Genomic DNA, 27142 nt, shown 5'->3' with positions numbered 1-27142 from the left:
TAACTGTCCATGTCAGACCCCAGGAAACAGGATAGGAGAGGTGTCCCTTCCATCTGGGTGGGGCCAAGAGGAACCATACCTGGGTTGTCTTAACTCAGGCTACTATAACAAAATACCATTGACTGGGTGACTTATAAACAACAGAAGTTTGTTTCTCACAGTTCTGGAAGCTGGAAGTCCAAGATCAGGGTGCAGCACAGTCAGGTTCTGGGTGAGAGCCCTCTTCCTGGTTTGCAGACGGTTGCCTTCTCGCCGTGTCCTCGCCTGGCAGGAAAAAAGGGAGCTAACTCTCCGGCCTCTTCTGACCCTCAAGACCTCAGCTTATCCTAATCACTCCAAAGGCTCTACCTCCAAACACCATCACATTGAGATTGGGGTTCAACATATGAATGGGGGAACATCAACATTCAGTCCATTGCACAGGTGTAACCTTTCTCAGATCACTTAATTAGCTGAACCTCATGTTCCTCAGTTAAGATAGGCATGATACTCTCTCCTGTAGCGCTGTTTTGAGAGATCAATGAGATGATTCTCAAGAAGTGTTAAGTGTGCCTGCCACAGCTAAGCATCCTGTGAACAGAAGTTTAGATGTAACTAATCAGTGAGCACCGACCACATGCCATGCAGGTGCTCAGACCTAGCAGGTTCAGTTGTGGCACACTGTGGCCCTGAGCCCCGGCCTTTGTGGGCTCAGAGTCTTGGAAATTACCAAGCTGGCCTCTCACCCAGATTTCCAGAGCCAACCAGAGCAAGGTGAACCCTGTTGGAGGCAGACCCAGGGGCCTGGCCAATCCCAGCCACGTCCTCCTCCTTCAGGAGTAGTGGACTAGCCTTCAGCTGGACCCTGTGCTCTGGGAGCAGCCAGAGAACCATCTGCAAAGGTAAATGGATCACATTATGTACCTGGTGAAAAAGCTTCCATGCAGTATTGTGTTGTCATTTAAATAAAACCCAAACTCCTTACCTGGTCCTGTTAGAATCTCATCTCGTCTCCACTGTCCACCCTGCTGACTCTGCTTCAGCCACATGGGCCTCCTCTCTGTTCCTGGAACATCCAGAGCCTCTCCTACCTTAGGAACTTTGTTGCCACTCCTCTGTCTGAGGTTCCCTCTCCTCCAGATTCAGCCTGAAAGTCACCTCTCAGTCCTTTGATCAGCCTACCTATTGGTCTCCCGATCAGTCTGTCTCATGCCCTGTTTATTTCCTGGTTTATTTCTTCATTTCATTCACTGGTCTCCAGAATTATCGTGCTTACTTAATTTGTTGGCTAACATATTGCCTACTTCCCCCACTAGAAAATAAAGTCCACAAGGGAAAGAGACAGCATCTGTCCTGGTCACGGTTACATCATGCGCCCAGCAGAGCCCTGGCAGGAAGCAGGAGACCCTTTCCACTGTGAATTTTTAAGAGAGTTTACTAAGGGCTGTGGCAGGATAAAGGAAATGAACAGGAGACACTGAGACCACAAAGACCAGCAGCAGCAGAAAGTTATCACTGCGAAGGGCTGCTGGTAGAAACTGTTGTCGCTGAAGCCAGGATAAGAATGCCTCTTCCAGAACCATGTGTGTCCTCTTACTGCCTAACAAATCACCCGGAAACTCAGGGCTTTCAAACAACATTTATTGCTGTATAGTCTCTGTAGGTCAGGAATTCCGGAGCAACTTAGCTAGGTAGTTCTAGCTTAGAGTCTCTCAAGACATCAGCCAAGGCCAAATAACTGAAGGCTTGACAGGTTGGCAGGCCCACTCCCAGGGTGGCACATTCTATAGTTGTTGGCAAGAGGCCTCATTTCCTTGCCACATGGGCCTCTCCACAGGACTGCTTGGGAGTCCCCACATCGTAGCAGCTGGCTCCATCCAGAGCAGGTGATCCGAGAGAAAGCAAGGCAGAAGCCACGTATCTTTTATGACCTAGCCTACCATCACTGTTGCCATATTCTACTGACCGCCAGCTCAACCCCGAGACAGTGTGGAAGGAGCCTGTGCGCATTCACAGCAGGAGGAGTTCAGGACCATGAGGGCTGGCTTGGAGGTTGGCTGCCACACATGCTGAAACAGGGAGGGAATGAAAAAAATAAATGCCTTGACCTTTCTCTCCTCCTGCCCTCTGATCTCTCTCCCTGCTCCCATTAGCTTCACCCAGCTGGGAGCCATGGGCAAGAGGGCTGGGTAATGCCATCTCTGGAGCTCAGCCTTCAGAGCAGAGGTCAGAGAATAGACCAGGTAGAGAGCAACCAGAAAACCCAGCATAAAGTCTCCAGCTCAAGAATTTTTTTTTAATATATATGTTTTAATCCTCACCCGAGGATATTCTTCCATTTATCTTCAGATAGAGTGGGAGGGAAAGAGAGAGGAAGAGTGAGAGAAACATTCATGTGAGAGAGACACATCGACTGGCCACCTCCTGCACTACCCCAACCAGGGCCAGGGACGAACTGCAACTGAGGCATGTGCCCTTGGCCAGAATCGAACCGGCGACTCCTTGATCCTCAGGCCGAAGCACTAACCATAGAGCAAAACCCGCCAGGGCTAGCTCAGCATTTTTTGTTTGTTTGTTTGCTTTTGCCATTGATTTTTTTTTTATTTTCTCAGTTTTAATTTATTCCCCCCCCCCCCCAGACCCCTTCCTCCCCGTCCTACCTCCCTCACCCCCCTAGCACTGTGGTCTATGTCCATTGGTTATGCATACATGCATATAAGTTCTTTGGTTCATCTCATACATCCCCCCACCCCCTACTCTGAGGTTTGTCATTCTGAACCATATTCCTTTCTATGTCTCTCGGTCTATTTTGTTCATCAGCTCACCTTGTTCATTATATTTCACAAATAAGTGAGATCATATGGTATTTGTCTTTCTCTGATTGGCTTATTTCTCTTAGCATAATACTCTCAAAGTCCCTCCATCTTGTCTCAAAGGATAAGAGATCTTTATTTCTTACCACTGCATAGTATTCCATTGTATACATGTACCACAGCTTTTTTATCCACTCATCTATTGATAGACACTTGGGCTGTTTCCAGATCTTGGCAATTGTAAATAGTGCTGCTATGAACACGGGGGTACATATATTCTTTCTGATTGGTGTTTCAGGCTTCTTAGGATATATTACTAGAAGTTGGATCAGTGGGTCAAATGGCAGATCAATTTTTAATTTTTTGCGGAAACACCATACTGTTTTCCATAGTGGCTGCACCAGTCTGCATTCCCACCAGCAGTGCACTAGAGTCCCCTTTTCTCCACACCCTCACTAGCACTCGTTGTTTGATGATTTGTTGATGGCAGCCATTCTGGTTGGTGTAAATTGATACCTCTTTACACCATCGTTTTAATTTGCATCTCTCTAATGATTAGTGATATTGAGCATTTCTTCATATATCTCTTGGCTATTTCTATGTCCTGTTTGGAGAGGTATCTATTTAGTTCCTCTGCCCATTTTTTAATGGGGTTCTTTGTCTTCTTTTTATTGAGTTGTATGAGCACTCTATATATTTTGGAAATTAACCCCTTATCTGATGTATCATTGGCAGTTATGCTCTCCCATACAGTGGGTTGCCTTTCCATTTTGATGGTTGTTTCTTTTGCTGTGCAGAAGCTTTTGAGTTTGATGTAGTCCCATGTGTTCATCTTTTCCTTTGTTTATATTGCCTTAGGTGATGTATCAGTGAAAATTCTGCTGCATACGATGTCTGAAATTTTGTTGCCTACATTTTCTTCTAGGATTTTTATGGATTCATGAGTCACATTTAAGTCTTTTGTCCATTTTGAGTTTATTCTTGTGTGTAGTTTAAGTAGATGGTCTAGTTTCATTTTTTTGCATTTAGCTGTCCAATTTTCCCAACACAATTTATTAGTCTTTACTCCATTGTATGCTTTTGCCACCTTTGTCAAATAGTAATTTAGCATAATGTTTTGGGTCAATTTCTGGGTTCTGTTCTACTCCACTGATCTGTATGCCTGTTCTTGTGCCAGTACCAGGTTGTTTTGATTACAGTAGCTTTGTAGTATAACCTGACATCTGGTATTGTGATCCCACTTACTTTGTCCTTCTTTTTTCTTTTTCAAGATTGCTCTGGCAATTTGGGGTCTTTTTTGGTTCCATATGAACTTTTGAAGTATTTGTTCTAGATTTGTGGAATATGTCATTGATATGGGGATTGCATTGAATCTATAGATTGCTTTGGGTAGTATGGACATTTTAATGATGTTAATTCTTCCAATCCATGAACAAGGTATATGTTTTCACATTCTTATATTTTCCTCTATTTCTTTTTTCAATGTCCTATACTTTTCTGCAAATAGGCCCTTTACTTCTTTGGCTAAGTTTATTCCTAGGTATCTTAATTTGTTTGCCATGATGGTAAATGGGATTTTTTTATAGTTTCTCTTTCTGTGAGTTCATCATTGGTGTATAAGAATGCCGTCAATTTCTTGACATTAATTTTGTATTCTACTACTTTGCCAGATTCATTTATTAAGTCTAGTAGACTTTTGATGGAGTCTTTAGGGTTTTCTGTGTATAATATCATGTCATCTGCGAATAATGACAGTTTCACTTCCTCCTTTCCAATTTGGATCCCTTTTATTTTTTCTTCATTTCCGATTGCTGTGGCTAAGACTTCCGGTACTATGTTAAATAAGAGTGGCGAAAGTGGGCATCCCTGTCATCTTTCTTTTCTTAAGGGAAATGCTTTTAGTTTTTTACCATTGAGTATGATGTTGGCTGTAGGTCTTTCATATATGACCTTTATTATGTTGAGTTATGATCCCTCTATTCCCAAATTGTTCAGCGTTTTTATCAGAAGTGGGTGCTGGATTTTGTCAAATGCTTTTTCTGTCTCTATTGATGTGATCATATGGTTTTTATCCTTCATTTTGTTTATGTGGTGTATCACATTTATTGATTTGCAAATATTGTACCATATTCATCCCTGGGATGAATCCCACTTGGTCATGGTGAATAATTTTTTTGATGTATTACTGGATTCAATTCGCTAGTATTTTGTTCAGGATTTTGGCATCTATGTTCATTAGGGATATTGGCCTGTAGTTTTCTTTCTTTGTAGTGTCTTTTTCTGGTTTTGAAATTAGAATTATGCTGGCTTCATAAAACAAGTTTGGAAGTCTTCTGTCTTGAAGTTTTTGGAATAATTTGAGGAGAATGGGTGTTGGTTCTTCTTTGAATGTTCAGTAAAACTCCCCCATGAAGCTGTCCAGGCCTGGGCTTTTGTTTGCTGGGAGAGTCATGATTATATCTTCAATATCCTTTGTTGTTATTGGTCTGTTCAAGTTTTCTATCTCTTTCTGGTTCAGTATTGGGAGACTATGTGTTTCCAGATCTTTTTCCATTTCTCTTAGATTGTCCAATTTGTTGCCATATAATTGTTTATAGTATTTGTTAACGATCCTTTGTATTTCTGTGGTGTCAGTTGTTACTTCTCCTCTTTCTTTTCTGATTTTGTGTATTTAGGTTCTCTCTCTGTTTCTTGGTGAGTCTAGCTAAGGGTCCATCAGTCTTGTTTATCTTTTCAAAGAACCAGCTCTTTGTTTCATTGATCCTTTGAATTGTTTTTGTGGTCTCTATGTCATTTATTTCTGCTCTGATCTTCACTACTTCCTTCCTTCTGCTTGCTCTGGGTTTTTTGTTTGTTTGCTTGCTTTCTAGTTTTTTAAGTTGTGAGGGTAGATAGTCAATTAGGAATTTTCCTTGTTACTTGAGGTAGGCCTGTAGTCCTATGAACTTCCCTCTCAGAACTACTTTCTCTGCATCCCATAGATTTTGTGTTGTTGCGTGTTCGTTTTGATTGGTTTCCAGGAAGTTTTTAATTTCTTCCTTGATCTTCTCGGTAACCCATTCATTGTTTAATAACATGCTATTTAGCTTCCATGTGTTCAAATGTCTTTGCATGTTCTTGTTGCAATTGATTTCTAGTTTCATGCCATTGTGATCTGAGAAGACGCTTGCTATGATTTCAATCTTCTTGAACATGTAGAGACTTAGTTTCTGTCCTAACGTGTGGTCTGTCTTTGAGAATGTCCCAGGTGCACTTGAGAAGAATGTGAATTCTGCAGGTTTTGGGGTGTAATTCTCTGTAGATATCTATTAAATCCATTTGATCTAGTGCTTCATTTAGAGTCTCTGTTTCCTTGTTAACTTTTGTCTAAAGAATATATCTAGTCATGTCAGTGGAGTGTTGAAGTCTTCTGCTATAATTGTATTGCTGTCGATTTCTCCTTTGAAATCCTCCAGAAGATTTTTAATATATTTTTGGTGCTCCTATATTGGGTGTATATATGTTTACTAAGGTTATATCTTCCTGTTGGATAGATTCTTTCAATATTATGTAGTGGCCTTCTTTGTCTCTAGTTATGACATTCATTTTTAAATCTATTTGATCAGATATGAGTATTGCTACCCCAGCTTTTTTCTTTTTTCCGTTTGCTTGGAAGATTTTTTTCTATCCCTTCACTTTCAACCTATGTGAGTCTTTTGTTGTGAGGTGGGTCTCTTGTAAACAACATATATATGAGTCATGCTTTCTTATCCAGTCAGCTACTGTGTGTCTTTTTATCGGAGCATTCAAACCATTTTCATTTAAGGTGATTATTGATATGTATATATTGCCGTTTTTGTTTAGTGTGGTTATATTTTCCTTCCTATTTCTTCTAATTACAGAAGTCCTTTTAGCATATCTTGCAGTACTGGTTTGGTGTTAATATATTCCTTTAGTCTTTTTTTGTCTGGGAAGTTCTTTATTTGACTTTCTGTTTTGAACGATAGCCTTGATGGATAGAGTAGTCTCGGATTGAGATCCTTCTTTTTCATGACCTTGATTACTTCATGCTACTCCCTTCTGGCCTGTAGTGTTTCTGTTGAGAAGTCAGCTGAGAGCCTTATGGGGTTTCCTTTGTAGGTAACCTGTTGCTTATCTCTTGCTGCCTTTAGGATTCTCATTTTGTCTTTAATTTTTTGCATTTTAATTACTATGTGTCTTGGTGTGGGCCTGTTTGGGTTCTTCTGACTTGGGGCTCTCTGTGCTTCTTGAACTTGAATGCCTACTTCCTTCACCAAGTTAGGAAGTTTTCTGTCACTGTTTCTTCAAATATATTCTCTAACCCTTGCCCATTTTCTTCCTCTTCGGGGACTCCTATGATGTGAATGTTATTATGTTTCCAGTTGTCCCACAGTTCTCTTAAGCTGTCTTTCTGTTTTTTAAGTGGTTTTTTTCCCTTTGGTTTTCTGATTGGTTTATTTCTTTCTACCCTGTCTTCTAATTCACTGATCCAGTCGTCAGCTTCCTCTACTCTACTGGTTATTCCTTCCAATGTGTTCTTTATTTCTGCTCTGTCAATCTTCATTTCCACTTTGTTGGTTTTCAATGTTTCTACATCTTTACTTATGGTGTTGAGGTTCTTACTCATGCTGTTGAGCTTCCTCAGGATCATGGCTCTGAACTCTATCTCTGATAACTTGCTTAACTGCATTTCATTTATCTCATCTTCAGTAGAGTTCTCTTGTTCTTTCATTTGGGATTTGTTTTTTTGTTTCACCATTTTGGCTATCCCAGTGGATTTTGGAGCCTGCCAAATTTTTTCTGTGCGTGTTGGTGTTCTGCTGTTCGTTGCTTCCTCTATTCAGTTTGGATGAGTGTGGGAGGACCCACGTTAAACATGTCAAGTCTTAATTTCCTAAGTAGATTTGCAAGCCCAGAAAAGTTTCAGTTATCCTCTGGCTTTTTGCCTGGAGGCTCTTAGTCTCAGTTACTACTTTATGAGCCTTGGGTTATAGCCCTCATTGGAATGACAAACTCCCTCAGGTGTTCAGTGTAAGAGGATTTCCAGAGGGTGGGGCAGATGCTGGTTGTTAATGAGCCTCAATTTTAATATCTTTGGCCCAGCTGGGTGGGTTAAATTTTTGAGGAGGCGGCTGCTGCTTCTCCCCACAGCTCTGGGAAGGAGCAAGATGGCCACTGTCCAGTGTGGCCAAAATTCAGCAAAAACTCTGAGCACCCTCCAAATCCCAGCTCCCCACACTGTTCCAGTCCAGTCCGCCCTCCCTCTACTGCGGCCCAAGGTGAGTGGCTGTAGCTAATTTAGTGCTCTGTTCCAGCCCTCTGCAGTGTGGAGCCTGCTTGGGATTTTAACCCTGAGGGAGCTGCTCACAGCTAAAACTGCTGCTGTCCGTGGGCTCCCAGCCCACCCTCTCATGCCTCCGCAGACCTACCAGGCTCAATTCAGTGTCCCTGGTTATACAGTCCTCTCCAGATTCTTTTCTGTTGCTTTTCCCCAATGATTTGTCTTTATTTTTGTTGTAATTCCAGTTTGATCCTGGGAGATGGTCTGTGTGGCTTCCATTCACTCTGCTGCCATCTTGGAATTCTTCTTTTCCATTGATCCATTAGAAAGAGTGGAAGGGAGGGAAGGAAGAGGAGAGAGCACGTGCGAGAGAGAAACATGGATGTGAGAGAGACACATCCATTGGTTGTCTCCTGCATGCACCCCGACCAGGGCCATGGCTTGAACCTGCAGCCCTCCAGTGTGTGAGCTGATGCTCTAACCACTTAGCCACATGGGCCAGTGCTCTAGCTTGATATTTGATGAATGAATGAGGGAATCCTTTGGGTATAACACAGTGGAGAGCTATGCTTTCTTGCCTGGAGTAGCATACAGAGGGCCCTAGGGAAGAAGTGAAGGTGTCAGGTGGGTGTCTGTCTGATTGTTGAGAAATGGGGAAGTGTCCTAGCACTGGGACCCCTCCTGGAGGGGAGTGCAGGTCTGCCTTGAGCATTGTTCCTGGCAGGTCAGTGAGAGTCTCTCAAACAGATTCTTCTCCAGGGCTGTCAGTATTGGGCAGGCTCAGACAGGCTGCTGCCCTGCTCCCTGCCCCACTGTGTGGTGTTCATTCACCCCCGACTTGTACCATGACCTTCTCCTGCCTTCTCATCCTTTTCCCATAGGTACCAGAATTGATTCCACAAACTGCCTTTGAGCCTCCAGTGTGAGTTAGAACTTGTACCAGAAGCCCACTTGGGTTGCCTCAAGCTAGGGAGAGAATTTATCCTTATACTGAGGGTCTTGTGGGGCCTAATAGCAGCCAGTCTTGAAAGAGGGACTAGAACTAGACAAAGTGCAGACATCTCCCCTCTGCTATCTCCCTGAGACCCACCCTCTCTTCACTCACTCTTTTCCAGGCCAAGAGGCCAAGCCTGAAGAAGCCCACGGCTTCTGATTTACACCTCAGTGTCCAGCCCTGAGGATGAGTCAGGATCCAGGGAAAAGGCTGATTGGCTGCGCTCTGCCAGTACCCACTTCTGGACCAGTCAGCTGTAGATTGAGAGTGGCCGATGGTTGCACAAAAGGCTGCTGTGCCTCAGCACTTTGAAAAGAAAGTTTCCAGCCCTGGCCAGTTTGGCTCAGCAGTTGGACCGTCGGCCTGCGGACCAGAGAGTCCCTGGTTCAGTTCCCGCTAGGGGCATGTCAAAAAAAAAAAGAGTGAAAAGAAAGTTTCCAGAGAGGGGCCAGCAGACCATAGGAGTGCTGGGTGGGGCACATGGACATGCTTAACAGGTACTGCCTATTGTCAGAGCTCCCCGCACCCTGCCAGGGTTACACAACGGGCCTGTGGCTCTCTGTACCTGAGAGGCAGGTTGTCCATGCTGAAACTATGCAGAAACAGCACTTTCTCCTTCTTTCCCTCCTCCCTCCCCTGCCATCCCTTCTTCCCCAAACTTCAAGCTCTTACTCCTTCACCTATGGGCCTGTCCTGCTCTGTCCTGCTGTCCACGTGAGGGAGGCCTGGAGAGGGGTTGAGAAAAAAATTAGATGGGCCTGCTTAAGTCTTTTCTGGGTACAAATGATAGAAATGCCTTGAACTAATGTAAGCAAAAGATTCCCTCCAGGAGGGCAGAGCAAAGCGCAGGGCAGCTGCCAGTTTGGGAGCCCAGCCTCAGGGCCTGCTGAGGTTTGGAGGTTGGAATCCTGATTCCATCTTACACATTGTGTGGCTTGCCTGTCTATTCAACTTCTCTGTGCTGCAGTTTCCTCATTTGTAAATGCAGAGAATAGCCCGTTTCATAGGATTGTTTGAATTACAGTGTTGTGATGATTTCACGGATGCAATGCCTGACTGTATAGTAGATGCCCAGTAAATGTTAATTGTTGGTTTATTTAGTCCAGACAAGTGGAGGGTAGCTCTCACTTCTGTGAGGACACTAGTTTGTTTAGTCTCAAGTCAACTTTGTTAGGTGACTAAATCTATTGTCCCCATTTAATCGAAAAGGAAACTGTCTTCTCCAGTCCCCCAGATCTGGAACCTCAGTTTGGAATCAACCCTGTGCCTCGCCCTGCCCACTGCTGCCCCCTTGTGGCAGTGCCAGCACACTGGGCGGCTGCTTTGCCTCCCCTTTTCCTGGTTACTTCCATCAAGGCCCAGTTGCCCAGGCCTAGAGGATGGAAGGAGAGCCCATAACCCTGAATTTGGAAACCTTGAGAAGTGGTTAGAGGAGGAGCTGAAGCTCAGTTCTCAGCTTTGATTTGAGAGAGAGAGAAACATTGATTTGTTGTTCCACTTATCCATGCATTCATTGGTTGATTCTTGTATGTGCCTTGACTGGGGATCAAACCTGTAACATTGGTGCATCAGGATGGTGCTCTAACCAACCGAGTTGCCTGGGCAGGGCCAGTTCTCAGCTTTGGAATAGGTGTTGTGGGATACTGGCAACATTCTGTCCCGGAACTGTCCTAGGAGAGATGCCGGGCAGACCACCAGATGTCACCCACTGGTCTTTCTTTTCTTGAAAGCATCTGGAACAGTGCTCCTCCGCTTTGGCAGCACATGGGAATCACCTGGGGAGCTTTAAAAAACCCTGCATCTGAACTGTTCACCCGCTGCTAGGGGTCACCAGGCAGTCATGGTTTTAAAGCTCCATGGTGATCCCAGCGTGAGAGTCCCAGGTAAAGACTGCAGCTCTAGACCACCATTTCCGTTGTCACCTCCCTCCTCCCTTTGGCCTCCAAAGTTGGCCTTCACTCTGGCCCCTACCATGCCAGGCCCTCCAGGAGCCTTTGATGACCATGGCCTCCTCACCGGGCTCCTTCTCCTCGGTGCCCGTCACCCCACTTTTGCTTCTCTGCCTTCTCCATCCCTTCATGTCTAGCATCTCTGCCTCTTTGATGCTGCAGCTGTTTCCCCTGCCTTCTCAGCTCATTTCCTGGCCAGGGGCTTTAATCAAATGCTGGTGGGCGTGTCCAGCCTGGACGTGTCATGAGCCCCAGCCCCGTAATCACATCTCCCAGCTGGAAATGGGCTGGTCATTCCCCTGTCCTTTCTCACCTGATTCTTCTTAGCAAGAGTCTCTTGCCTTCTACCAAGGTCCCAAGCCTGAAGTCAAGACCCTTTGCCATTCCCTCCCTGCCCATACCCCCTCCATCCTGTGCATGGTCAGTCGAGCGTAGTGGCCTATGTCACTTTCAGCCCTTTCCATGGGCCTGGCAGGGATGCCTCAAACCGTACATAAGCAGATGGACCTGGCCCTGAGTCATTCTGTCTGCCCCAGTCCTCCCCTTTCTTCATCTCCCACTCAGAGGGACAGTCCTAAAATGCAAATGATACAGCTGTTCCCCCCTCCAGTGAAGCCATGATGGAGCCCCTGCTTCTTCACCACCCACCATTTCCCATCACACTCACCCTTGGGTCCAGGCTCAGCAAGAAATGAAGTCTAGGAATCAGAAGGTGTGAACCCTGGGGGTTGTAAATGCATTTGCCCAAAGTGACAGGTGACACTCATTTCTCGGGCAGACAGGCTTAGGCAATCGGAAGTGGTGAGGTTAATGGAGAACTAGAGACCAGGGGTTTCCTCTACACTGATTTTATTCGGTCTAAGGCCTTCCTTTTTCTGACACTCAGCTCCCCTCTTCCAACCTCCTCTGTCTCTCGTCTCCTTCAGAGCCTCCTTCTCTTGCTTCTTCATCAGCCTTGGTCATCTGAGCCTCCGTTGCCTCCTCTGTAAAGTGGGGATAATGAAAGCATTTGCTGTGCCAGGACATTGTGGGAATTCCTTAGGGCCCTGGCATAATGTCTGTGCACTAATCCAGGTGGCAGACCGCGGACGAGAGTGGCTTGGGCCAAATGGCAGCCGTGGAAGCAGCGAGAAGTTGGGCTCCAGTCTGTCACTTGCCTCCACCTCTGTAACGCTCCCTACACCCCCAAGTTGTTGTCACTAATCCATCTGCTTTTTTGTTGTTGTTATTCTCACCCGAGGATATTTTTACATTGATTTTTGTTTTTTTAGATTGGAAGGGAGGGAGAGAGAGAAACATAGATGTAAGAGAGGCACATCAATTGGCTGCCTCTGCACAACCCCAACCAGGGCCAGGGATTGAACCTGCAACCCAAGTACATGCCCTTTACTGGAAATCGAACCTGCAACCCTTCAGTCTGCAGGCCAGTACTCCAACCACTGAGCCAAGCCAGCCAGGGCTAATCCATCTTAAAAGCCCAACTCAAATCTGAGCCTGGGCAGAAGTAACCTTCCTTCTTTACCCTGCCAGAGGTCTGTGTGTTTGCTGCTCTTACAATACAGCACAGTGTAGATGCAGTGAGCATTCCTGGAGAGCTTACTATGTGCAGAGCTACATTCAGAGCACTTGCAAGTAGTAACTCATTTAATTCCCATAAAATCCCGGGAGGTCGGTACTATTATCCCTTCACAGATGAGGATCAGAGGCATAGAGAGATCAGGTGATTTGCCCAAGGTCACACAGATGACAAAGGATTTGATTCCAGTTTAGTGCCAAGTTCATTCTTTTAATTACTCAATGTGCTGCTTCACTGTTAGGAGAGTGGTGATGATAATGTAATAAGAATCAAGCTGGCTTTTACTGAGAGCTCACTCTGTGCCAGGTGCTCTGCTGAGTACTGGACATGGGTTAATAGTTAAACCTCGCCACGTCCGCAATGCTGTCACAAGTGGGTTTGCATCTTATTTCTCACAGATCTAGAGGCCAGAAGTCCAAGATCAAGGTGTCTTCAGGCATTTCCTCTGAGGCCTCTCTCCCTGGCTTCTAGTTGGCTTCATCTCCCTGTGCCTTCACATGACTTTCCTTCCCTCTGTACATGCCTGTGTCCTAATCTCTTCTCATGAGGACACCCATCACTGGATTAGAGCCCACCACAAGGACCTCATTTTACCATAATTACTCTTTAGCAGCCCAATCTCCAAATGGTCACATGCTGAGGTGTTAATAATCTGGGAGGAGGACACAATTCAGACCTTAACACCCAGGGTCTCAAACTCAAATGCTGATGGGGCAGACAAGTAACATAGATGAATGAATTGGGTTGGAAAAAAAGTGGCTCCTTCATTCTTTTATTTTCCCATGCAGGGGAGTGGCAGAAGCAACTAATTTGGGAAAATTGAAACCATTGTGCAGATCAGTTTATAACCTCCTCTCTGCCTAGGGCATCCACCTTGAGCCAGCAGATGAGGCCTCCCTCAGCTCAGCCTGGGGGTGCCATGCTTTTCCTGCAGGGACAGGAAGCTGGAGGTGGAGGGCTGGGCTCTCACCTCCCCACCCCCATGGTTGACTCTGCAGGAAGGCGACGCACTGGGTGCCATGGAGAAGCTGTGCCGGCAACTGACATACCATCTCAGCCCCCACTCCCAGTGGAGGCGGCACAGGGGGCTGGTGAAGAGGAAGCCGCAGGCCTGGTGAGTCATGGTCACCTGAAGTGGGTCTGCCCTGTCCCCCAGCCCAGCCGCCTTCTACAAGGGCAGACCAAAGACAGTCTATGTCAGGCTGGGTGTGTGACACACAGCGCCCCCTCCCAGGGCAGTGAGGTGAAGGGAAGAGCTAGACCAGAGGATGTAGCTTGGAAGGCTGCCTGAAGGAGGTGGGATTGAAAAAGAATTTAGTGGTGGGGAAAAGCAGCCAGGCAGGAGTGCATACAGGTGGGCACAAGCCATGGCAGACATTGGAGGCAGGGCCCTGGGCTGTGGGGTGGGAGCTGGGTCCTTCTGATGGAAGGGTGGGGAGGGGGACATGAGTTTCCAATTCCAGGTGCACTGAACATGAGCATGTTCAGTGAATTCCCTAGGTCTCCTGGTTACCCCCTAGGGAGACCCAGACCCCAGGAATATCCCTGGTCCATGCAGCAGTGAGGACCTTCAGGGTTTGTGTGGGTCCCTTGAGATTGGAGAGGCCACATGGGACACAGAACCTGGGGGTTATGACAGGAAGTGGGTGGAGGGGAGCCTGAAAGGAAGACTTTCTGGAAGAGGAAGCAGCCGTCTTATAAATGGCCATGGGGGCAGAGCACCTTGCATTCTGAAAGACAGGCCGAGCTCGATGCTGCTGTGGGCTCGTCCTTCCAGGTCCTGCAGCTGGGAGAGCAAGGACAGCCCCCACTAAGAAGACAGTGCTCTGGTTCCTTTGCCTTCTGGACAACCCCACTCCCAAGCTGGGGGAGATGGATCCTGGGGAGCCTTGCTAAGTGGAGGAAGTGAGGCTCCCACTAGGCTGAGGGCAGGGGCCATATATGAGGACGGAATAGGACAGTAAAACCCATGGCACCTGGAATGCCTGGAGACTTTGTGAACTTTAGGATTAAAAAAGCCAGAAACAAACTCTGTTGGAATCCAGGGGCCTCTTCTGCTGTCTTGCCAACACATGCCCACACACAGACACACTCTCTCTTCACCTCTCTCTCTCTCTCTCTCCATTCAGAAGCCTCACTCCCCTAAGGTGGCTTCTGGTTACATAGAGTGATATGCAAACAGGCCCTATGTGATGGGTCCTCAGCCCCTCAGTTCTCTCCCCTCCACTCTCCTTCCTGCTGGTTCACACCAAGCTCTTTCTAAGCTCAGGGCCTTTGTTTGCACTTGCACTCCCTCTGCTGGAACTCTTACCAAATTATTCTGATGGCCTGCTTTTTTTCTTTGCATGTCAGCTCAAATGTTACCTCCTCAAAGCCTTCCCTGAGTAGCCATGCCCCCCAAACTACTCTCACTTTACTCTGATTGTCCTTGGTTGTCTAGCCCCTCTCTGGCAGAATGAAAACAGGAATCTTGTCCATCTTGTTCACTACTGTGGCCTCAGTGCCTAGGGCAGCACCTGGCACCTAGTAGGACCTTAAACATTTGTTGGAGGATTGACCAAGGTAGAGGCTGTTACTACAACCAGCCCGCTGACAAGTGGCAGGGCTGGATTCAAAGCCCAGGTTCAGGCTGTTAACCACCACACATCCTATTCCCCTGGTATAATAGGCCTGCTTTATTAATGACATTGGTAAGAATTACAGCCAACACTTACATCATGCTAAACAAATACTAGGCAGTGTTCCAAGCCCTTAGATGCCATGCCTTGAGAGCTTTACCTTCAGATCCCCTGGGGCTGGGCAAGATGAGCAAACTATGGGTGGCCTTCCAACTTCAGGGGATGCCAAGATTAGGGATCCAGGTTTGCCAAGATTAGGGATCCAGGTTTGCCAAGCTCAGGCTGCTGCTGCTGCTATTAATGTATGTGGGCTGTTAACACCCCATCCCACCACCCTTCTTCAGGGTTGGGGCCTCTGGGCCTGCCTGAAATACTTGGAAATGGGGAGCTGTGGCCCAGAGCAAGGAGCAGGGGAAGAGCAAGGAATGGCAGAAGGCAGGGAGTGGAGAGCACTCAGCCTCTAGGGGTCAGCAACTCCCACTGGGCGCAGCCCCTGCACCCTCCCTGCCTGCAGTCACGCAGGGATCCCTAAGGATCCCCACCTGGTGGGGAAGATGGCCTTGAAAAAGAAAGCAGTAGAGATCTTGTATCACTCTTGTGGAAACAGGAAGCTCAGCTCAGCTCGGGTGATTAATGACAGCAAATATTTATTCATCACTCACCCAAACAAGGCAGTTTTAAATGCTTTGCATTTATTAATTTACTTCACATAATAACTCTGTAGCACTCAATCAGCTCAATTTTTCAGGAACGTGAGGCACAGAGGGGTTAAGAACCTAAGTAAAGGTCACACTGAGTAGGAAAGAGTTAAGATGCAGACCCAGGCATTGTGGCCCTAGAATGCACCCTTAGTCACTGCAGAAACACCTAGGCTTTCCCCTTGTGGTCCTTCAGGGTCTATCCAGATGAGCCCAGCCAGCCTGAGGTGTGGGACAGTGCCAGGGGACTGACTAGGGGTCCGTTTCCTCCCATCCTTGTAGCAGACTGGTACTGTGGTGGTATCACTGCTGCATTAGGACAAAAGCCCTGCTCCCCTTACCTTGCTTGTCCCTCTTCCTTTCAGCCTCAAGGCTGTCCTGGCTGGAAGCCCTCTGGACAACACAGTAGACCTGTCGGGCATCCCGCTGACCTCCCGTGACCTGGAGAGGGTGAGCAGCTATCTGCAGCGCTGTGGGGAGCAGGTGGACAGTGTGGAGCTGGGCTTCACAGGTCTCACAGATGACATGGTCCTGCAGCTGCTGCCAGCACTCAGCACCCTGCCCCGGCTCACCACACTGGCCCTCAATGGCAACCGGCTGACCCGAGCCCTACTGCGTGACCTCACGGACACCCTTAAGGACCCCAGCAAGTTCCCCAGTGTCACGTGGATTGACCTTGGCAACAATGTGGACATCTTCTCTTTGCCCCAGCCCTTCCTGCTCAGCCTGCGTAAACGCTCCCCAAAGCAGGGCCACCTACCCACTATTTTGGAGCTGGGCGAGGGCCCAGGCTATGGAGAGGAATTCCGGGATGGAATAGTGGGCCAGGAGGACCCTGGAGGGGACCTTCTGGACCCTGTCAAAGACCACGAGGGCAGGGAGACTGCAGGTCCAGCTCAGACGTGACAAAGAAGTGGGGGCCTCACCAAGGTAGTCCTTGTGGGGTAGGATAGATGAGGCAGACTAATGGCTCCTACCAGGGTGCTCAGGCCTAGGCGGCCCCACCCATGGGAAGCCAGATGATAGAATCTGGGAAAGGGGTAATACTTCTCATTGGTCCTCCATTTTACCCCTTGTCAATCTCCATCATCATTTGGCTAAGTCATCCCCAGTTCAAAAGAATCTGCCCTCAGCCTCCCCAGACTTATGGGTGGGGATGCCACAAGCTTAACCGGAGTGGTATGTTAAGAACTCTCCCCAAGAAAAGAAATGTAGTTGAGGCCCCATATCCAACCCAGGACTTTCCAATTCTACATCGCATTTGTTCTACTTGGGGGCAGCAAATTCCAGCCAAATGTATGTGACCCTGCTCAAAGCAGGTTGGCATCTTAGTACCCTAACTCGAGTGGAGGGTGGACTGGGAGCCTTGTCTCCTTGTGGACCCCTGGGCTCCTTGTAACTGACCTCCAGTCTCAGCCCTCAAACTGGATTCCAGAGGCCTGCCCATAGAACCAGCAACTACCCTTCAATGTAGAGCATCCTAGGGTGTCTGGGGCAGATGTGCATGGAAAGGCCCACTGAGAAACCCTTTACCGTAATCCCCATGCCCCCTACCAAAAAGACTACCAGACTTTAACATGAATTGTTCTAGAGTTGCTGGCAAGAACCCTTTTCCCATAAAGTACCATGAGTCCCTGAAGTAATCCTTGACATTGTGAGCACATTCCAAATCCTATTATGGAAGCTCTTGTTAAACACCCAGGACCAGAATGTTAAAAGCACTTCTTTGAACTCCTGGCAGATCTGATGTCCCAAAGACAGCTAAAAGGAAGAAAACTGAAGGTTCCCAAAAGCAAAGGTTTTCACCCACCCTTACCCTAGGCTACCAGTTTTAAAATATCCCTTCCAAATATAGTGAACCAATCTTGAGCCAGAGAAAATCATTCCAGATGCCTGAAGCTGATTTACCTCCTCAGGCCTTCAGAACGGACTAGCCTCATGCCAAGTAGGCAAAATTACAACACAGGAAGGCAGCAAGATGGGGGCTAAGCTAAGAGTCTGGCATAGTGTACAACTTTAGGAGTTACTAGAGGAAGGCCAGGCAAAGGACAGAGCCCAGAGGAACTAGGGACTGGACTCAAGTGTATGGATGAAGCCTTAAATGCTCTGGGATTTTTACCCTCAAAGTCTAAAGAAAACAGCTTAGACCATAAGGAAGTTGACGAGTGCTTAAGCACATGGACTGCTAATATTTGACAGCAGTGATCAAATTTAACTTTCTTCAAATACACATTTTAAAAACCAGTACCAAAGATCATCCTTTATTACAATGTTAGTTTATGGTAATTGCATGGATGTTAATTTCAGGAAGAAGTTTCCAGCTTAAAGAACTAGGACCCTTGCCCAACATAACAAATACAATACTAAAATATGCAGACGCTCCTTTTGAGCAAGGGACAATACTAGAAAATTCATGAATTTAATGACACCAAAGTGTTTGTCCTACAAAAAGGTTGCCAAATCCATCTGTCTATCATTGGTCCTCTCTGATTCTTAGTACAAGGTGAGACTTTCTATACCAAATATTGCAGACTAGGTTTTCGGAGTCCAAATGGATGGTGACCACTGGTCCTTGGGATTTCAAATTCTCCTGCTGCAGCATGACTGACCATCCTCTGGAAAAATAGTCTGTAAAGAAACTAAGTATCAGTCACGCTTTCTACTCCCAAACAACAGTTATTCACAGCATAGGATATCTTCAGAAAACCGTAGGTTCACCACTGCACAATCTGCCGGTAATTCCAGCTATTTTGGGTGATTTCATCATTTGATATCCTTTTGATGCAAGTTAATTTAAACAAAACTAGCTGCTCATTCTTTCTACCATAGGGGTAATCACTGTCCAGGTGAAACCCTACCTCTTCCCAGGGTGAGCTGCTGCCACCATCACCAGCTTCGAACTGCACTGCTGATCACCATTCTTCAGCACTCAAAACCTGGGGCGATGAACAAAGTACCCATAGACAGTAAGCAGATGCAGTTCTGATCATAATAGCCTTAACTACAAGAGTCCTTAAGAACTTAGTCCTAATTGGCTTCTTGGGTATTGTAACCGCCATTTAGTCAGTATTTTAAACATCACGAACCGTTTTAGAATGAGGAAAACCACATCATGGAGCAAAAAGGCAATTTGCTCAGGATTATACAGCCATAAACTAAAAAGGAACTCCTGGGTTTGCTCTGCACTGCCCCAATTCAACTTACAGCTAAGCATACTCAACCACTAACCTCACCACAGACCAAAGCTTACCTCATGGCAGACCAATGCTCCTCACTGCAGTCCTCAGCCCTTGCCAGTCCTTCATTCAATTGCAGCCTGGGTGAATATAGAAATTAAGGATCACAGTTCAGACCAACTTAACTACTGGGCACCAGCAATCCGAGGACTTGACTGCAGTCAGCCAGGAATTATCGTCAGTTATCGCTTCTGACGGCACTTCCTATTAGTGATTTCATCAGAGCAGTCAAGCTCCTCACCACTCCCAGCACTGCTCCAGACATTACATGGAATTAAATTAATGATGACTTCAACAGCCACGAAAAGTTTTAGTGGAGTACGTTTATGCATAAAGCTGCGATTTAAACAACTCAGGTTAGGGACAGCCATCTCCTAGCCATTGCAACTAAGTAGTGCAAAATAAACACGTAAAAATCACAACTGTACATTAGGCAATTCAGTGCACTTAAGGTATCTAAGTTCCACGTTAAGCCCTACCTAGAGTAGGTCTTACCCTTAGGGTGGGATGCTTCTCCCGTCTTCGGTCCTCTTCAGGGGGTCTGCCATCTGCAAAAAGATGGACATGCATTTAGGGCAGATTCTGAGTAGTTATATGCAACTAAATCGAAGTTTCGGCGACTGCGGTCAGATAAGCATGAAAATCGTCAGTTATCGCATCTGACGGCACTTCCTAATATTAGTATCATCAGGGCAGTCGCTCAGGTCTTCTTCATGGTCCCATTACAAACCACCCACGTGTAGCGCCCTTGGGTGCAGGAAGACCCCGCACTTTTACCCAGTTCTCTCGGGATTTGCTCACCCCCAACGGCGAGTCCAGGGAGAGGGGTCCCGGTCTTCGGGGAGCTCAGGCTCTGGGGAGGGCGACGGGCCTGTGGCAGAAGCACGCGCGTCCAGCCACGCGACCTCGGCAGCGTGGCGTGGCCCTGCCAGCCTCCAACACCCGGCCACAGCGCCTGCCCCAAAGCCCGCGTGGGCGCTGCCGCCTCCAGTTAAGCTTCCCGAAAACATATTCCAAAAATTAGAAAGGCACTAGCTCATTTGCCCTTGTCACCAGCTACTAGCTCCAGCTGCAAACTCAAACCACCTCAACCACAGGCCATGGTGAAAAGGTAGTGCTTGCCGCGTTCCAGGCCCTTAAGAAGTTGGGACGTCCCACTCTTCAAGAAGGGAGGGTGATAGCGGCAAAGACTCACGGGAACTTCCACCTCATTTTACAATACAGGCTCAGCACAACCAAGGACTCCCCCCTCCTATAGGACTATGGTCTCTTCCATGGTCTCGGGAATTCTGGGCCACAGGCGCGCGGCGAGTTCCAGGGCGCCTGCGCCGGAGCTGCCGCGCGATAGCTGGGAGGAGGTTCGCTTCCTGCCCCAGCGTAGCTGCGAGACTTCGAGCAAATTACTGCTGTGTGAGATTCCTTGTGCTCATCTGGGAAATGGAAAAAGCGGCCTCACACTAGGTTGTTCTAAAAATTACAGGAAGTAATGCACTTGAAACCCTGCAGAGCCTTGGCACGGCGCGCGGCGAGCATTCACAAATAGTAGTTGCTCCTGATTCTCAGAATCGTTGCCAGTGGCCCTGTTCCTACAACTATTTCAGAACATCAACGGAGCCTTTTAACCGGTGTGTGCTGATAGCTCTCCTCTCTTTAGAAAGACCTCTGCGGAGCGAGCAATCTCCCTCCCCTTCTCCTTACCTGATTTCCCGGGACTTCTCCGTCCTGTGCCTCCTCAGCAGCAATGGAAACCTCTGACTCGGTGCGAATGTTTTTCTTTTAGCATATGAACATGCTCAGGTCATTCTTTCCCATTCAAAAATAGGCAATCGTGCATACACATTGCATAAACACACATTACCCCAATGGACAGCAATTCATTTTGACTGGAGTAAATTGGAAAGGCTATATGTAGTGAGACATCACCTCTTGAGCTGGTCTTAGAAACAAGTGTAATATCTTATTGAAGGGAGAGGGGGTACTGATAGGGAACTTAAGAAGTTAAAAAAAATTAGCTTTAGACATATAGTTTATAGGTTTGGTAATTAATGCATGTAGAAAGCTATTGTTCCAGGGACTGGAATGTATGACGACCTGCCCTAAGGAGACCCAAGCAATTTGCGCTCAAGATGGTATCTGAGCCCTTGTGCTCCAGGGAGAGAATGTCCTCCACACAGGATGCAGATAACAAATAGCCGGTGAGTAAATGAAGGGATGCTCGGAAAGTCACCGGACTGCAGCTTTTATCTGATTAACCTTTTCCCCTGAATTCCAAACCCTTTACCTACACTGTTCTTTTCGTTATAGAAAGGGTTGGCTTGAGATGAGGTTTAAGGTGGTCTTTTTAGGGTACATAACCCGCTGTCTTCTCAGATCGGTGGCCATCTGAATAAAGCACTCATAAAGATTCAACCCTTGTCTCTACTGATTGGTTCTGGTAGTGACAGGCAGCACAAAGCCTGACTTTTCTGGCTTCACTTCCAGTGAGAGCTGAGTCAAAGGGTCAGACACACATGAGGTCCATCAGCCTGCATGAATAATTCAGTGAAAGTGCTAATGAGAACATGGTGGACAGCAGGGATATGGGAAAAGAGGTGTCTGGAAATGCTTGGGCAAAACCACAGAGGGCTGGGGATGCCAGCTAGTGCATCCTGTGTATATGGGGAGCCTCAAGCCTTCAGAGCACAGAGATACTATGTTTCTCTTGTGTCTTAGGAAGTCCCCTCTTGCTGCCCTGCAGAGAACAGCTTACAGGGGTATAAACTAAGCAGGCAGCCCAGTGGGGAGAGAAAGCAATAATTCCAAGTCTAAACTAAGCCAAGGAGCTGAAAGGCTTTGACAGACATCTTGGAGGTGGCTTTAAGGGGTGTCTGGAGGCTGTGGGAGAAAGAGGAGAGGTGGTTGTGCTTGCCCATGTCCACCACCACACATCTGTTATAACAGAGCCACCTTGGCCAGCTCCCTGCACCCAGGAAGAGAACATTTCAAGGCTGGGGGGCAGCAGGTAAGGGTTTCCTGTGCCCAGGTGAGGGTGGGAGCAGCCCAGCCCCAGACACAGGCTTGTGCTCACAGAGTCATGCAGATGTTGACCAGCCTAAGGACCCAGTAATTTGCCCAAATGTTTCCAGGAGAGTTAGTCATGAGAAAATATTTATTTATATTTGCCACCAAAGTTCCATAGAGCCCCAGAGCCAGCAGGTGGGGCTGGAAAGATTCCCTGACTCTGTCCTTCAGGCCTCCTTCTGCCTCCAGCTCATCAGCGAGACTCTAGGAGCTGGAGGGGCAGATGGTCTTCCTCCAAGGCACTGTCCTCCCCTGGTTGGGAGGCCAGGGCAGGGTTCTTCGAGGTGCCTGTAGATGGGATTAAGAGCACTGTGACTTGGCCCCTGGTGTGTGTGCCCAGAAGGCAGGTGCTAGGAAGCCACAACCATGAAACTTACATCATGCCCTGTGGACATCAGGGGATCCTGAAGTCCCCAGTAATCCCTTTCCCTGCCTCCCTCCTTCCACAAGCACTTCCTGAACCCCTGCCATGTGCCAGTGGCGGGCCTCCTCCCAGGAGCTTAAAGTCTCTGGAGGTGACAGGTACTCAGAGTTCACAGGAGAGAGGGGACCCAGCCCATAAGGAGGGGGCAGATTTGGACACCCAGAGCAGGAACAGCGCACCCAGCAGAGATAAGAGCCAAGGAAAACAAAGAACAAGGAGCACTATAGATGGATTGGCTGTCATGTGGAGGGAGGTGTGGAGAATGGGTTGGATGACAGCTTTGGTCCTTGGCCTTCATGCTGAAGAGTGTGGCCTTCCAGGCAGCGGGAGGCATTGTGTAGTGTGTAGTTTTTGTCTATGTAGAGGAATAGGAGGGGGATAAACCTGGAGAGAAAGAGAGGCTGCCTATGGGGTCTCAAGGACACTCAGCACCAGATGGGGGTGGCTGGGGAGCAAGAAACCCTCAAGGCCTCCCACCTGGGTGAGGAGTGGGTGGAGTTACATGTTAGCTGGTAGGATAGTCCCAAGGCTATTCCTGTTTGGGATGTCCAGTTGGAGGCCCCAGTAGGCAGTGAGGTGTGGGATTGGGGTGTGGAATGCTTGGGCCAAGATGAGGAGCAAGTTGACTTTTAGAATCCTGGCAGTGAAGTGATGGCGCAGCAAGGCTTGGAATTAAGGGCAAAGAGAGGATGGGAAGGAAACCTATGGGTTTGTGAGGGCCTTGGCCAGGGACCCAGGACCTTGGGAAACCTGTCAGCTTTGGAGCAGGAGGCCAGATGAGTCATAGGTGATGAAGGGGAGTATTGTGGGAGGGGTTGGGACCAGAGGCACAAGCAAGTGGAGTCTGTTTGAAAGAGAATGAGAAAGGAGAGGAGGAGTGCTAATGGAAAATGAGGGAAGAGCTACTGAAGATTCCAGAAAGGGTGTGCTGTGGAGAGAGCAAATTCCTGGAACAGACCTCTGGGTGAGAGGAAGGAGTCACCCTTGGTGGGAAGCAGCAGGGCGGGGGCAGGAGGGGCTCTCACCACACTAGAACGGAGAGGATGACGGTGAGGATGCAGGCCATGAGAGGTGGGCCGGGCCTAGGAAGTGGCTTCTCAGAGGGATGGGGGCTGGAGGTGGGAAGAGGCTAGGGGCTTACATAGTAGGGGAAAGCTGGGTGCTCGGGTCAGAAGGCTGACCAGGACAGGGCCAGTGCAGGCTCAGACAGATGCCAACGAAGCTATGGGCTGGGTAGGGGGCCTTCCTAACTCATTCCCCTGCTGGGTCTCCAGGCTCAGCCCAGGCCTGGCACTTGAATGGGCAAAGCATGTAATGGATTGGAACCTGCCAGGAGGAGGGCATGGGTATGAAGAGAGGGGAGGTGAGAACGGAGTGAAGGCTGGGCTGGCAAAGGCACGGACAGCCTCAGAGGTTTTCCCAGGCCAGCTAAGAGAGAGGTGCGGGGGTGGAAAGGTCAGGAGGGAGGGAGCACCACTTTAAGGGGGCAATTTATTTAAATGAGTGTAGCTGGGGAGTGGCCACAGTAGAGGTCCTACCCCAGACTCTCTATGGCTGTGTGGCCAAGCCCGCACATGCGCGCATACACACACACACACACACACACACACACACACACACACACACACACAGTCTCTCACCACAGCTACTCACCAGGGACACGGGGCCCTGATGGCTCCTCACAAACAGTAGGCAGCGTCTGCTCCCAGGCAGCCCAGTTCACTTCCTCCACCCTGAGGAAGACAGAGCAGCTCTGAGGCTGCTGGATGCCAATGATGCAGTCTGCTTTGCCCCAGGAGGGGGCCTCTGGCCCCTGAGTGAGTGGACTGAGCCGACATTCCAGTGGATTCAGGGACTACAAGGAGGATGGGGCTTCTCTGCCCCTCTCCACAGGACACTGGAGCACCCACCATTCCCTCTGACCCCTGCCTTTGCAGCTACCAGCCTACTGCTGTCTGAGCCAGGTGCCCACGAGGAGGAACAGGCATCTGTCCCTTGAGACTATTCACAGAAATCTGTGCTCCCTGAGCATCCAAAGAAGGGTTTAGATCAGGTGTGCCTTTGTGTTCCCAGATTCTGGGGCATCTGTGTGGCTACTCAACATGCCTGAGACTCTCCCTTCTCCTTGCGTAACTATTTTCTCATGAAAGTGTGTTTCTGGCTATGCCTCTATCACCAAGTTTCCTCTCTCAGTGCCTGGGCCTTCCACAGCATGGAAGACTTTGTTTTCCGAGGAAGGGTTGTAGCTGCTGTCAAGTGGGGGAGCTGGGAGAGCAGGTCAGACCAGTGCTGTAGCCTGAGGGTCCCTCTGGATTCTTGGCCTCTTAACTGTACCCGATTCCAGACAGGGTAGGTCAAGATGAAGGCAGGACCTTCAGTTTAAGCCATAGGGACAGGCAGATGGCCAGACAGAGCGCCAGGCAGTGGCAGCCCCAGGCCTGTGAGATCCACATCCCTGACCTCCTGCCCTGGGCAGCTGAGTCCCTTGGCACTCATATGCCCTGTCTTCCCCAGCAGCCCTAGGTCCTGTCCCCTGGCTTTCAGAAGAGTGAGGCTGGCCTTCACCTGCTGCCCTCCCCTGCCCATCACTCACCTGAAGCACCAGCGCTCATCGGGGCTACCATCTGGCCTAGTGCCAACTGTCAGCAGCAGACCTGCCCGCTGCTTCTTCCTCCTGCACCACCAGTAGCCATTTTCCATCTCCAGGACAGAGATGGCTTTCTGAGAACAAAGAACACATCAGACAAAGCAGCCAAGAAGATGCACTATGCACTTTACAGTAATTGCCTTAAGCAATGCCACTAGGCATGCAGATTGGAATCCAGCCCCAGTGTGTGATCACCTGTGTGGTGTTAGGCCCTCAATCCCTCTGAAACTATTTCCTTACTTACGCACTGAGGATAATGTACCTGGTGGTTTTGGGGAAGTCAGCATGTAACGAGTGCTCAGCAGTTACTTAATTACTTGCTATTGAATCATTACAGTTCCCAGAATTTCACACCACCATGTGCAGAAGTTCATTTGCTCTACTTCACACATGTGCCTGCCCACTGGTACACAAGTTAGTGGGGACAGGCCTTTGCAGGTGAGGACACGATGTCTCAGAGAAGACAAGGGCTTACCCAAGGTCAACAGTGAACTGGCAACACAGTCCAGCCTCCTGGTCAAGGCTGTCCCTACACAAACTACCCAGACCTACCCCAACCCTTCCCAGGTCAAGGAGCAGCTTTTGCTTCCTCTACTGTGGGTGGGTGTCATATCCCCCAGCTTCAGGGACCTCTAGTCCCCCAACTACCCCAAGCCGAGCCAGCCCAACATTGCATAGACTGCCTGCCTCACCCACTAAACGAACCCCACTTAACATATGAGCCCAGAGTGGGAGCTACACAAGGGCAGACTTGGTCTTGTTCTCTGCTGTGCGTTTAGAACCTAAAACTGCCCAGCCCCATAGTAGGCACTCAAGAAATACTTAATAATAATTATGATGATAGGCCAGCCAGTGTGGCTCACTGGTGAGGGTCAGCCCATGCACCAAGAGGTCACCAGTTGGATTCCCAGTCAGGGCACATGCCCAGGTTTTGGACCTGATCCCCAGTGGGGAGCATGCAGGAGGCGGCCAATTGATGCTCTCTCATCAATGTTTCTCTCTCTAAAATCAATGAAGAAAAAAATATTTTAAACAATAATAATTATGATGATAGTAACTAACACACCGAGTACCTATTTTGTGCCCGGCACTGTTCTAAGGGCTTTAGATATATGAGCTTATTCGGTTCTCACAGCAACCCTTTGAAGGAAGTAATGGATGATGGACACCCTAATCAGGGCAAGGTCACCCAGGACCCTAGATCAGCTGCAGGGGGCCAGCTCAGCTGGGTCCTGCCCACTCCTCACTGGGCCCAGAACTGGGGGAGGGGGAGGGGAGCTTCCCAGGGGCACCTGTAGCTTCCAGATGCTCCAGCTGTCAGTGGCGACGCTGTTGACAGTCTCGCTCATGAGGGCGATGAGCATGTTGAGCAGCAGGATGTAGGTGAGCAGCACATAGGCCAGCAGCAGCAGCAGCACAACCCCGCGGAAGCGCAGCTGGTCCTGGAAGGCCAGCTCGCCCATGCCAATGGTGAACTTGAAGAGCTCCAAGGAGGCGTCCAGGATGCCACTGTATGGCTCCGAGCTGCCCTCCTTGTCCTCCTGTCCTGCCCCAGACCACACTGCTTCTGTGGCATTCGAACTTTTGGGGGCCCCGGGGTCCCGGGCCTCTCGGCTCAGGCTCACCAAGGCTGCAAGAGTGTAAAGGGGGTCATCAGCCTGAGGAGACCAGCAGGAAGGCTTGAGGGTTTACAGGACAGGCAAGGGATGGGCAGGGGCCAGAGGGGAGCCTTTACCTACAGCAAAGCCGAAAAGGAAGATTAAGTAGACCAGAAGGAAGCGGAGCAGGTCCCGCAGAATAACCTAGAACACACAAACCCAGGAGATGGGGTGGGTGGCTGGGCCACTAGGCATGACCCCAGACCCCT

The 27142-nt window shown here is 48.5% G+C and overlaps 2 protein-coding genes, 1 long non-coding RNA gene and 3 other non-coding genes across 9 annotated transcripts in view; 1 reads left to right on the top strand and 5 right to left on the bottom strand.

Annotated features, from left to right (window-relative positions):
• LRRC75A (leucine rich repeat containing 75A) overlaps positions 1-16814 on the top strand; it is a 47281-nt gene extending 30467 nt beyond the window's left edge. Inside the window, exons 3-4 of the mRNA XM_036278375.1 lie at positions 13591-13706; positions 16274-16814. Coding sequence (XP_036134268.1) covers positions 13591-13706; positions 16274-16814 — 657 coding nt within the window. The remainder of the gene's footprint in view (positions 1-13590; positions 13707-16273) is intronic.
• Positions 16484-20308, bottom strand: LOC118641272. The gene is made up of 5 exons (XR_004961575.1): positions 19946-20308; positions 19640-19692; positions 19159-19224; positions 18767-18844; positions 16484-18536 (listed from the first exon to the last, which is right to left on the bottom strand). It is a non-coding gene; the product is annotated as an uncharacterized LOC118641272 (long non-coding RNA).
• LOC118641278 lies at positions 18605-18677 on the bottom strand. The gene has a single exon (XR_004961577.1). It is a non-coding gene; the product is annotated as a small nucleolar RNA SNORD65 (small nucleolar RNA).
• On the bottom strand, positions 19304-19371 carry LOC118641281. Its single transcript, XR_004961580.1, has one exon. It is a non-coding gene; the product is annotated as a small nucleolar RNA SNORD49 (small nucleolar RNA).
• LOC118641282 lies at positions 19769-19839 on the bottom strand. Its single transcript, XR_004961581.1, has one exon. It is a non-coding gene; the product is annotated as a small nucleolar RNA SNORD49 (small nucleolar RNA).
• Positions 20309-22226: 1918 nt separating the features above from the next.
• Positions 22227-27142, bottom strand: part of TRPV2 (transient receptor potential cation channel subfamily V member 2) — a 31660-nt gene continuing 26744 nt past the window's right edge. For all 4 annotated transcript variants that reach the window (XM_036278359.1, XM_036278360.1, XM_036278358.1 and 1 more), the window contains 5 exons: positions 27011-27077; positions 26568-26905; positions 25222-25349; positions 24282-24361; positions 22227-22492 (listed from right to left, as the gene is read on the bottom strand). In XM_036278359.1, the coding sequence (XP_036134252.1) occupies positions 22398-22492; positions 24282-24361; positions 25222-25349; positions 26568-26905; positions 27011-27077 (708 nt within the window). In that variant the 3' untranslated portion in view covers positions 22227-22397. The remainder of the gene's footprint in view (positions 22493-24281; positions 24362-25221; positions 25350-26567; positions 26906-27010; positions 27078-27142) is intronic.

The sequence above is a fragment of the Molossus molossus genome, unplaced genomic scaffold, assembly GCF_014108415.1.
Source record: "Molossus molossus isolate mMolMol1 unplaced genomic scaffold, mMolMol1.p scaffold_m16_p_27, whole genome shotgun sequence".
Classification (NCBI taxonomy): Eukaryota; Metazoa; Chordata; class Mammalia; order Chiroptera; family Molossidae; genus Molossus; species Molossus molossus.
Note: the sequence above shows the minus strand (reverse complement) of the source record. Positions and strands in the feature narration are given on the sequence as shown.